At 41.8% G+C, this 12,150-nt stretch overlaps 1 protein-coding gene and 1 long non-coding RNA gene across 5 annotated transcripts in view; one reads left to right on the top strand and one right to left on the bottom strand.

Moving 5' to 3' along the window:
* The window catches only part of LOC131881038 (serine-rich adhesin for platelets-like), a 10,702-nt gene extending 8,163 nt beyond the window's left edge, over positions 1–2,539 (bottom strand). For 3 of the 4 annotated variants that reach the window (XM_059227791.1, XM_059227793.1, XM_059227794.1), the window contains exon 1: positions 486–700. In XM_059227791.1, the coding sequence (XP_059083774.1) occupies positions 486–515 (30 nt within the window). In that variant the 5' untranslated portion in view covers positions 516–700. Of the gene's footprint in view, positions 1–485; positions 701–2,177 lie in introns of those variants that run through there. The other variant, XM_059227792.1, reaches the window with a different exon arrangement.
* LOC131881041 (uncharacterized) lies at positions 1,074–3,299 on the top strand. The gene is made up of 2 exons (XR_009373322.1): positions 1,074–1,795; positions 1,893–3,299. It is a non-coding gene; the product is annotated as an uncharacterized LOC131881041 (long non-coding RNA).
* The last annotated feature ends 8,851 nt before the right edge of the window (positions 3,300–12,150 follow it).

The raw sequence follows: 12,150 nt of genomic DNA, 5'->3' as shown, positions 1-12,150 counted from the left end.
GTAGAGGGTGGTCTGTCTTGTTTTTCGCCAAAACTCACGATATCATACACACAAGCAAACAACGCTACGTATGCGCAGTAATCATTTCATTAACAAGCAATGCCACCACAAGTTCCACAAATCTCCACGAATGTGAGTTGTGAACGCTCTTGCGTAATTCTGGGCAGCCAAATATCGCGGTTGGCATCCACAGGCAAGAAGAATGTATTCACGATTTTAATCATACGAGGTTAAAGCAATGAACGCATCCATCGTGTCAATGTTAAGGCACCAAAAACATTTATAGTGGAAAAAAACGAGGAAGGGTGACGAACAAGTGCAACAGGCTGGCTGAACAAAACAATTCACATAAGGGACCTTTAGCACACGTGTAAATTGGAAGATTTTGTGTCAACCCCAAGCCTGACACCTCACATGTGTGGACGTGTTTGATTTTGAAATGAAACGGTTTCATTGTTATGGATCGGACTAGTAGTCAGCCTTACATTGCTAAAATCGAAGAAATCGATGTCCATGGTAGTAGTCGAACAGGTCTCACGGGTCAGGCACGATCCAAAGATCGAGGGTTTTTAAGCGTTTACACGAGTTTTTCAATATCACAATACAGGGTAGTTTTTAGTAAGTTTTCTAAGAAGAAGAACAAGGTCCACGTTCACTAGGACATGGTGAAGCAGCACCCACTCTTACAGAGGGGCTCAGACACACTAAATTGATCTACACAGTGACGACTTTCGCGCACGAGGAGCAACACATATACACTTCACGTTGCATGAAAGAAAAAGTCAAAGCTGAGGATAAGGAAAAACTGCGCCTCTGCCTTGAGGTCGTCAATCAGAGGTCCCAAGATTGAGGGAGAGTTTCTTTGATTGAGGGCACGATGAGGGCGGAAAGGGGAGAGTCGAGCCAACAAAGCACGCTAGGGAGGTTGATCATGAGGCTGATCTCTCGTGAGACAGAAATGAACCCTCAAGGGTTGAACTTATGGGCCGCAATGACGCGACTTGGTGAGCGACATCATCCCGCCTCACCACATGTGAACAACGATGTACCGTACATGAAAGCGAAAAATCATATGGGCTGAGATCCCACTGACGACAAGATCCTAGAGGAGAACTTCGAGCACGGAAACGGCGACAAGCGGGACATGAGGAACACACTCACTCTGGCCGGCATGGGCATTATTGAGCACCTGAACCATCCTTATCTTCACCAACACAGGCGGACGCTAAGCGTTCTCTATAGCCATGCGAATGACTTGGGATCGACAACGGCATATGCCAATTGAAAACATAAGTAACTCTTCAACTATGTGGGCCGTGTTGGTTCCATAGACCGACCCGTGTCTATGAGAGGCTAATTTGAAAGTACACGGTCCGGACTCCGTCGATCTGGCCTCCTGGACAGTTCATGCTTCCTGAGTGAGCTTGCTCCTATACTTTTCGGGCTCGCGACTGGCCCCTGACTCTCCATTCTCGATCGAGTATTAGGCGATATGAACTGCCTCCGCCTCAGAGCTTTCATAACCTCAACAAGAGCCAAAGTCATTTCAAGGTGGTCTTCATGTCGGGTAGTCGTCCAGGGTTTGCCGTTCATTCCCTTTCTTCCTGGCATCAATTGAAGGTTGGAACTCATCCGTAATCCATCTCACTCACTCGCTTGGAACTTGGGACTTCGGGACTGAATGCAAACGCCCAACCTCATCCATCCATACCCATATTCCCCGTAACCAGCCATGTACACATCCCTCACGAGCTGGCTCGCCTAGTAACAGGGAATTTCTCCCTTGGAAACACAGGTTGGCCGCTACCTCTCCTTCGTCCACCCGAGTGTCTCACTTCCCACCAATCTCCCTACCAAAAAAACCAGCCAACTAACCGACCTTCTCGTCTCAGGTCTTTGTGTGGCGCGTGGCTACCCGGTTCTAACCCAGTCAGAAGTCCCTCAACGTCTCAACCCGCGTCTCCCACCGCTTGAACCCATCCAAACATCCATCCAAGGTGTATGTGTATGTTTGTACTTTCAAGCATGGACTGAGAGGCACACACCAAATCCACACAACGTCTGACTGACCGAGGGATTGAAGGAAAAAGAGAGAGAGAGAGGGGGGGGATAAAAGCGGCCTTGACAGGTGGTAACCCGCACCCCGGGAGCAACCAGTGACTTGCGGCGGAGCTTACCTGTCTTCGTCGAACCGGACGAAGGTCAACACCACCGGGGTGGTCAAGCGGGGTCCGGTGGAAGGGATGTGTATCACTTAGCAGCACCTGGTGAGATGGGGGTCTCGTCAGACGTCCCTTCTTGACTTCAATGGGTAGCGGCAGGATGCTCGATTCTCAAAAGCAGATTGAGCCAGCCAAGCGGAATGTGGATTTTTTCTCATTATATGGAGACTTTGAAGAGATTGAGACATCACTGACACGCCTGGGATGATACTAAAGACTGATTGGATAAGAAAAATCCAAAGAATTTTGAGACACTTAGAAGGGAGGGATCCTCACGCTCCGTTCATGTTGGTAGTCGGATGACTAAATAGCAACGCTGATTCATGGATGCAGACTCGCCGCTCTCTTTCGTTGGCCCGACTGCGCCTGCAGAGGACGACAAAAGTGACTGTTCCAAGAAAAAAAAGAGATTGATTGATCGCCCTCAACCCATAGATAAAAACATATAATGTAGTTGGTTTTAAAGGTGCAACTTCAAAAAGGAAATCAAAATGAAGCAATGCAAATTCATAAAAGTATTTTTGTGGCATAGCTTAATTGAAATTACGCAATACGTTTTTAAATACTCTGTTGTGGTTTTTTTTAAATCTTGGCTGCTGGCCAACCCCGTCGCAACGACAGAGGCACCCCTCTAGCCATGCCGACTACAGAGAGGGACCATAATCACGTGGAACTCGCCTGGAACGGAGACCCGATCTGGGACGGTTGGACGTGAGAAGGCGAGATGAAAAATGGCCAGGAGGCTCTCATCGAGGCCAGGCTCTTTACCAGAACTCCAGGGATACCACCACAACGCGCGGTCCTAGTGGATTAGCTAGCTAGCAATAGTTCTTAGATTAGAGCAAGGATGTCTCAATGAAGGATGAATTAGAGGATTATGGGCTATATGCAACATGGGGCCTACGACAAGTAAGCGGTTAAGGCTGTGAACAAAGGTCGGGGTAAAATCATTTCAAACTTGTTTTAGTTTTGAAGAAAAATGATTTTGTTAAGGTATCAGTCTATCGGAGCATGTTTATATTGAAATGGAACACAAAATTAAAGTTTTAATGTGAATAAATACAAAAATAGAGGTTATTACATTCCTGTTGGCTTGAGGATTGCAGCAATGGACCCTGATAAGGAACAGCTGACGGACCAAGTTTAGAAAATGATCAGAGGGTCATGGTTGAAATCCTAACAGAGCCAGAATTTTGAACCTTTTCCTTCAGCTACTCCTTATCAGGGTCCATTGGATCTGTTTTCGCAATCGCATTTTGATTTTTTGTTGGTTTGTTTGTTTTTTCACTGGCTGTTCTAACCGCTAGAGGGAATTTAATCCCCAGTACTATAAAAAATGAAAGGTTCTGATTCGTCTATTTATTACCTTTCAATCTCTAATGATGCAAGGGGTATGTCACTTAAACCGGTACTCAAGAACTAACTCAAGATAGAGTAAACTTTATTTTTATTATTTTTTATCATAGTTACCTCCAATCCTGATGCACTTAATACATCTTTTAACGAACCTCTGAAATGTAAATAAAAGGCCATTCTCTGACGCCTATCTTAGCACCCCCTGCAAGATACGCGTAACTTCCAGCTCATTTTGCGACACGAAAAGGATGACCAGCAACGTTCTTCTTGATTTTGGGGAAAGGCAAGAAATCACAAAGAACCATATCAGGATCGTGAGGAGCATACTCTTATGTTACATTTTTCTTGGCAATGAAAATCTTTGTTTCTCTGCTCATATGTGGACGGCTATTGCCTTGATAGAGAAACCATCCATTTACATTTTTATCTGGCCTTTTTTGCAACACAAGATGCATCAAAAAACCCTTTTCAAGAGGGTAGTTTAAGGAATTAATAGGACACCTTCAGGAAAATAAAATCATATATTAGACCACTGTAGTCCAAGAAAAGAATAATCATTGTCTTCTTGTTGCCATTGATGGCATTTGCTTTGACTGGGGCCTTGTTGGCCAGTTTTAAATTCGCAATGTCATGAAAAAACGATTACATGATAGATCACCCTCTCAACAGGCCTCTTTTAAAAATTGTATCACTCCGATGCATTTTTCCCCGATTTTACAAAAGCTTTTATGGTTCCATATTGGTCTGCCTTTTTGCCTCGCGGTACTTTTGTTAGGGGTTAGCTGAATACAGTAACATATTCTTAAATTTGCAAATAACCAGTTGAATTCTAGTTTGTCACTCCAACAACGAAAAGTTGCCTTTTAAAGAGATCTTTTGATGTTCAATGATCATTTATCAATATTTTGATAAATGTAAAACATATGAACCTAGTACCGGTATATACCTTTCGTATTTGGTCCACCGACGAATTTGGGTTGGCAGACCGAGCAAGTCCTTGAATGTAGGGTTGATCTGGAATGCTATCAAAAAATTTGTCCAAGTCTGACTTGAAAGATCCAACCTGATCAACAAGGCCTAGGTATTCCCTACGAATATTAGAGGGAAATCTTTCCCATGCGGGGTTTTACGAGGATGTATGATGCGTAGATTTTAGCGTCAAAATATCTGATGTCTGTTTCTTGCAGAAACAAAAGGTCTGGTTCATGTTTTTTGACAAAATGTTTAAAATCAGCCTCTTTGTTGAAGAGCCCTTGTCGGATATTCCAGGATATCACTCTTGGCCGTTTTTCTGGTAGGGTGGTATGTCTGGACAGTGATTTTTCTTTTGGTCATCGGCCTGCACCGAATTTAGGAATTTTCTTTTTGTCCTATCACAAAACAGAGTACACCGTTTTTTTGTTTGCTTAGTTGTTCTCTTACGTGCTTTTTCCCAAGCTAGATCAAGGTTATATTTTTGAGATTCCTTATCGTGTGTCTCTGTTGCTTGTGGAATTTTCCGAGTTGGGAGTCCTCTGGTTTCAGTTGCTCCAAAGAGCTCTCTCCTTCAGGTCTTGGGAAGATAGTTTACCAGGTTAGGTTCCCGATGGTGTGGAGAAATCCCGGCATGTTTGTTCCCCAGCCTCCTGGATGAGAGAATGGCTGCCTCGAATTGGTCCAAGTCAAGCCTGTCTATTTTGGCCACCCGAAGGACTTCAGTGTGATCATTTCGCTCTCTTCTCAAATGGATCCCCCTCATCCAACTCCCTGATCCCTTCAAAAAATCAAGTTGAAGCGTCGTTCCTGAATATCGGTCACCTCTTTGATTGGAACACCACGATCGCAAAGCTTTTGGTTGGCATCTTCCCTGAGGTTTTGGGAGTAGGAATGTCCTTCTTCCGTAAACGTCTTCTTTCCTGCATTACTCCATTATATTACTTAGTAGGGGTCGGAAAGATATTTTTTTAGGTTAGATTAAGTTTCCAACTATTTTGGTCAATTTTGGGCAAAAACCCCATTTCATGAATTTTAACCATAAAATACCCTAAAACCGAGGATTTTCGGGGAAATACAAGGGTTTTGGTCATGTTTAAGGAAAATTTAGGAGAAATACAGGGTGGGTGTTAAAGGATTTGGGGCAATGTTTGTCCCCGCTGTTTGACATTGAACCTTAAGCTTTCATTGAGAGTGTTCATTGAGTAGTGTGATGATCTAATTCTAATCTAAAGGTTGGTGGCAACCCTCCTATTGTTTGCCACCAAAATAATGTTCTAAAACGCAAGTGAGAGCTGTCTTGAAGTGATAACCAAAACAAAGGGCCTGCTGTAGACCGGCAAGAGGCCCAGGCTAGTGGGTGAGCCTTTTGGTGTCCACCCTTAAACCTTTAGCAAGAGGAGAACTTCATCCAAGAACAAAAAATCCCTTTACAATAGACCAGATCAAGGGCAAAGAATTGGGATTGCACTGAGCCCAAGGAGCAAGAATCGTGAAAAATAATAATCAAGCTATTTTTCCTTAAATAACACCCTAGTACTTGAATACCCAAACAAATAAAACACTTTTGTAACCTTTTTCAAACTTATTTTTACGTCCTTGGCAAGGCTAGGGCAATCTTGGCCATTCCTACCAGAAGCTAAGTTTAACTCAACTAAAAAATACAGCCCTGGTTAACAAATGACCTTTTGAAGTCTCAGAAAAAGAAGCAAAAGTTGCTTTCCACGTACCAGAAATTTCCAAGTAAAGAAAACAAATGTAATTTCAGAAGATACTCCAACATTTACAACAATCTTCTTAAACGTGCCAAAGAGCATTTTTGGCGAAATTACTTTGAAGAGAACGCCTCAAATTCTGAAAAAAAAAACTTGTGAAGGGGCAACAAGTTTGTTAGGATACACTCCCAAACAGATTAAGGCATGCTAAAAGTAGGTGATCAAGAGGTGACTGAGACACAAGATATTGCAAATTCATTCAATAATTATTTTTCCCAAGTTAGTTTGTCATCTCCAAGGTCTTGATCTGTCCATTGTGACACTATATAGGCCCCCCATCTTGTTTAGTAAGCCCGTTCTTGTCAGCTCTCAAATTCATAGGAAATGAGTTGGATAAGGCAGTTTGCTCAAAGGTATTCACTGTAGGGGACTTCAATTTTCCGGCCAGCGTTGTAGAGTGGAAGGCTAGGCCAGATTGGTATATTACCATTTTGTAATTTACCAGTTTGCGCAATCTCTCTCAGCATGTTGGTGTAGCCACCAGAGCGAATAGCGTTCTTGACTTGGTCTTTTCCAATGACCCTGATCTGATCCAGTATGTCCATGTGACGCCTAGTAATGTTCTCTAGTTAGGGTCGACCATTACTCAAAAGCCGGCGTGCTCTAGAGTAAGACCGGCCAAAAAGGTCGTTCTGGATAAGTTCAAGTTCAAAGATGAACATTGGCCATTGATTAAAGAAAGGTTAGAGGAGCTTGACCTCATTTCAATGCTGAAAAAGGAATCGTCCAGAGATGTAGCCTAAGACAAAATGATTCTAGTTTTTGAGAACGTCTGTTCCACTCTAGCAATCTCTGAATGTTTTCCACAGGGCGAGGCAAAGTCTAAAATTCCGAAGTCTACGAAGATTTCTTTTTTAAAAAAATGCAAATTGGCAAAAAGGCTCCAAAGCAATTAGAGTCCAGTAGTTGTGGCTGATCTTCAAAGAAAGCTGGATTTGATCCAAGGTAGAATTAAGGCATCCATTGAGACAGATTAGTTGAAAAAGGAAAGTAGAGTAGTTCAGGAGGTGAGGTCGAATCAGAAGGCATTTCTCTCTCATGCAAACTGTAAGAGAACAATGAACCACTCTGTAGGGCCTTTTGAGGTCAATGGAGAAGTCATAGAAAATGTAGAGGTTATGGCCAACATACTTGGAGATCAGTTTTCTAGTGTGTTTTCAACACCAAAGAGTTTAGGAGCAAAAGCCTATTGCTCTATTCATGAGTTTGTTGACATTGGCAAGACATGTCAAACTGAGCGTTTAGATGATCTCGCAATCTCAGATCAAGATGCTTTAAAGGCCATAAGGGACTTGAGACTCTCGAGTTCTCTTGGTCCTGATGGTGTGACATCTCAGTTTCTGATGAGATGCTCACTGGTTCTTGCTCCTGTTTTCTCGTACTTGATGCGTTGCATCTTGGATCAGGGCAGTTTCCCCTCTTCTCTGAAGCTAGCCAAGGACTTCTCTACACCCGGACTACAGTCAGGAAATGGCCGACTGCGAACTCAGGCCGAAAACGGAAAAAAACCTTGCCAAAGTAGCATTTTCTATTTTAACTAAAGAAGATTAGAACGCAGAATCATAAAGTAAACGTTGAATAGAATTGAGAACCCATCAATTTATTCAATTTCCTTGCAGTTTGGATACTTTTTTGTTGTTTTTGTTTAACGGGTCGCCTCTTCTTTTCTTTGATCGTGGACTTCATCATTTGCTTCCGACACAAAGTTCTTCAACATCAAATTTCCAAAGGTTTTAGCACCTAACTTGAAGCTGTCAGTAAGGTCATGATTGTTAGAGCATGTGATGAAAGTAAAGTATCCTTCATAATCATCTGCACATAACCTCTTCAACAATAAGTTGGAAAAGACTTCCCTTGGATGAGTGGTTTTGAGAAAATACTCCTTGGCCTCATTGGAGGTAAAAATGTTGTCATGGAGCTGATGGGCATGGAGAAGGAAGACAAACAGAAGATCGGAAGGCTTGACTAGTCCACCACGATTAATTTGATCCAAAAACTGCTGTTGTGGACGAGCCTGGACATCCGTGATGCCACGCAATTGGAGTGGTGGTACAATTAGAGCGTCCTCTCCTGACGTCATGTGTTGGACACAACTCACGCATTTGAGCACTCTCATCAATTTCCGGGCAGTATATCCACTGATGTAGAAAACTATGGAAGCTTCATGTGGGTCGATTTGACTGATGTCAAAAAATGAAAAGCAATTCATCAAGTATCTGAACATCCCTTTGAATTGTGGGAAGAGGGTCCATGGAAGAGAGGTCAGTAGCTACTTGAGTCCAGGAGCGATTGGTATAGTTGACAATTGCCTTAATCCAAATAACTTTTTCGGCTTCCAGAAACTGTCTGACGCTCAAGAAATAATTGGCCCCGGCCAGTTGACGATAATGACAAAAACGCCGTTCAATGGGATTGCTGTTTAACTTGCCAAGCAACAGGTAGTCAAGTTTTTTTTACACAGAGAAGGAAGGGAACAATATTGAGCATGGAAGATGCTGTTTGACAAGCACAAAAGAAAGTTTCCCTTGAGAGACATTCTTTCTTTGGCTTCAGGCTTTTCCATCTCTCCAACCACTAGCGAAAGCACTCCAGATATCTCACTTGATTACATTCAAAGGTATAAATTGGCACCTTCATCTCATCTCTTTTCCCATGTCCGATGACTGACGACCGCACGTTCACAATACTCCACCAGGAGTGAATAATCGAGAGGAAATTGTCGGTTTGTGCCCATTCTGGGTGCTTGTCAGAGTGGTAGCGCAGCGCAGCGATAGTTGATTCGTGAAAAATGCTTTCAGCCAACATAACGTTGCAACGTTCAATTGGTCTTGGAGTCAAAACCTTTTGACGAAGCTTGTGGGCGAATTTGATTGGCCTTGTTAACTCCATTTGATACAGTTCATCCAAATGCATGAACCTAGCAACTATTGGTTCATCACTTTCTTGAAATCCCGGCGCAGACATTGTTTTTTGGTTGAGGAAATTGGTGTAAAAGTTCTTGAAACCTTATATTCAAGGATTACTCAGATCAGCCAATTCCAATTCGTTGGTCGATCAAATGATAAATACAAATAAAATATAAGTATCCAATCCCGGTAGCGGTAAGGAAGTCCGCGAAAAAAAAAATATGTTGTCCTAAAAAATTTTTGGTTTCGTTTTTTCTGGGTGTATCCACCCAACCTGATTGATACAATGTCCATAGATTATTACGTATATCCAGGTTATAAAAGGCGTTATTAGGACTAAACAAAATTAGCTTTGTTTTGGCAAGGTTGATTGTCAACTTATTGATCTCAAACCAGTTTGCTATGGCGACTAGGCATTGACTAGTTTCGGTGTCCAATGTCGGCAAGTCGGTGCTAAAATGTTGAAGAGTCGTGTCATCGGCAAACATCGTCACTTTGAAGTTTGTTGCTAACGGGACGTCATTTATATAGATAAAAACAGTAGTGGTCATAGTATACTGCCTTGTGGCACTCCGCACGACACTTGGGCGTATTCTGAAAATAGGCCTTCAATTTCTACTCGTTGAGTTCTGTTTGTTAGATAGTTTCTTATCCAACGCACTATATTTTGACTGTATCCATACTTGAGGAATTTTGCGAGTAAAATGTTATGGTCGACTGTATCAAACGCTTTCTTTAAATCGATAAATACACCAACTGAGTACTTGAACTCGGAGTGAAGGGAAATGTTTTGCAGGATATTATGTACGGCATGCAAGTGTTGTGGACGAAAACCAAACTGCACTTTAGTAAGATGATTGTCGTTAAAAGGGTTAAAAATTGTTGATGAACAACTTTCTCAAGAACTTTAGAAATGGATGACAAATGCTAATTGGACAATAGTTCACTTATCACTTTTATCACTTATATAATATCAGCCATTTCAACCATATCACCATATAACCTTGGCTGATTTCCATCTCAAGGTAATAAATCCACTAATTAACGAAGACGTGATTACCCGAGCAAAAGGACCTGCAATTTCTTGTTTGATTCCTTGTAAAAACAAAACTTTTATCGAGTAGCTAACCTAAAAAAATACATTCTGGGGGTTGGAGATGAGGGGATGAAATGGCAACAATTTTCTGTGACATGCTTGGGCAGATTGGGACAGAGGCTTGCTCCTATTCTTTTTTTGCAGACTTCCTTACCGCTACTGAGATTGGAATCCCGGCAGTTCAAGACGAGAAATTCATACATTTTACTTATATTTTATTTGTATCTATTATTTAATCGACCAAAGAATTAAAGTTGGTTGGTCTAGCTAATCCTTGAATATAAGGTTGATCTGAAATTTTAGTCAAAAACTTGTCCAATTCTGACTTAAATCCTGCTACTGGATCAACACCTACATTAAGCCTCTACGGTCACTAGAATTGACAATAAATCTTGGGTTGGGACAATGGTTATGAATGCTTTTAAAAACGTACAGTATCAGATACCTTTCGTACCTTCTCCGAGTACTGCACAATCCCAACCTTTCTAACCTCTCCCAATACAAAAGCTCTCTAATATCCTCAATGTTCCTTGTAAAACATCTTTGGACCTGCTCAAGCTTTTGCAAACCTGTTGAACTAATTGTAGCCCAAATGGGCAAGGCATATTCAAGATGCGGCTGGACAATCAACTTGTACTTAAACGTGCAATATATCCAACTGCATGTTTGAAAAGCTTTACCAACTTTCAACTGGATATGCTCATAGTAATTTCCATCATTTTGGAGGACTACACCTAAATCCTGCATGAATGAGACCTTCTGAATGCCCTTACCTTCATCATCTAATAGTGGAGTGTCTAATGGCGTCGACCCAAAGGTCATTGAGCGGAATTTCATCATTCAGTGTCATATTACTCGCAGCAACCCAAGAGTAGATTAACTTTAGAGAAGAGGGAAAATTACCCTGATCCAAGATGCGACGCATCAAGTACAAGAAAACAGGGGCAAGAACCAGTGAGCATCTCATCAGAAACTGAGATGTCACATCATCAGGTCTAGGAGAGCTCGAGAGTCTCAAGTCCCTGATGGCCTCTGAAGCATCTTGATCTGTTACTAGAAGATCTTTCAATAGGGCTTGTCAAGTGAACGCGTTCATGAACAACTGACGTTATTCATTGGAGTAAAATCAAAGACAACATGCCCAGCCAAACCGCACTGTGTATGCTTTATATTTCCTGCCCGAGCAAGCAAATATCCTTAAGGCATTGAGCCAATTTGATAGTGCGTTCACTGAATTACACCAAACATGTTCATTCTATTAGGTTTTGTAACACAGCTCACACAAAATCACTGGATTATTGAAAATTCAATGGGCGGATGGTGCATGTTTCCCCTCCCCAAAATACTCAAAATCAGGGTGCCCGCCCATATTTTTCCTTGAATTCCCTTCACTTGACATGCCCTATAGCTTAACTTGATTGGCCTTGTCAATCTCAACGGACTCATTTTTAGCACAATGAGCTCTTGCTCCTAAACTCTGTGAATGTAAACAGTGGAATTAGCTTTTTGGCTAAGCGTATCAATTTCATTCAACGGGAAGGGATCCTATGAAAGAACATCGTTAACACCGCCAAACGAAGTTCACTTTCTTTTTTTATTTTGCTTTTCTTCCTTTTTGGTCATGTTTTGAAATGATGGAGTGAAAATAATGCTAGAAAAATGCTAAAATGCTAGACAAGATCTCATAATTCTTGGACTATGCAAATAATGCTAGTTTGGTGCTAAAAACAGAACAATGCTAATACAAAAATTGCAATGCTAGCGCTTTGAATTAATGCTAATTTTCAAAAATTAGCATCGAAAAATGCTACCTGGTCAGCCTG

The sequence above is a fragment of the Tigriopus californicus genome, chromosome 5 (assembly GCF_007210705.1).
Source record: "Tigriopus californicus strain San Diego chromosome 5, Tcal_SD_v2.1, whole genome shotgun sequence".
Taxonomy (NCBI): Eukaryota; Metazoa; Arthropoda; class Copepoda; order Harpacticoida; family Harpacticidae; genus Tigriopus; species Tigriopus californicus.
Note: the sequence above shows the minus strand (reverse complement) of the source record. Positions and strands in the feature narration are given on the sequence as shown.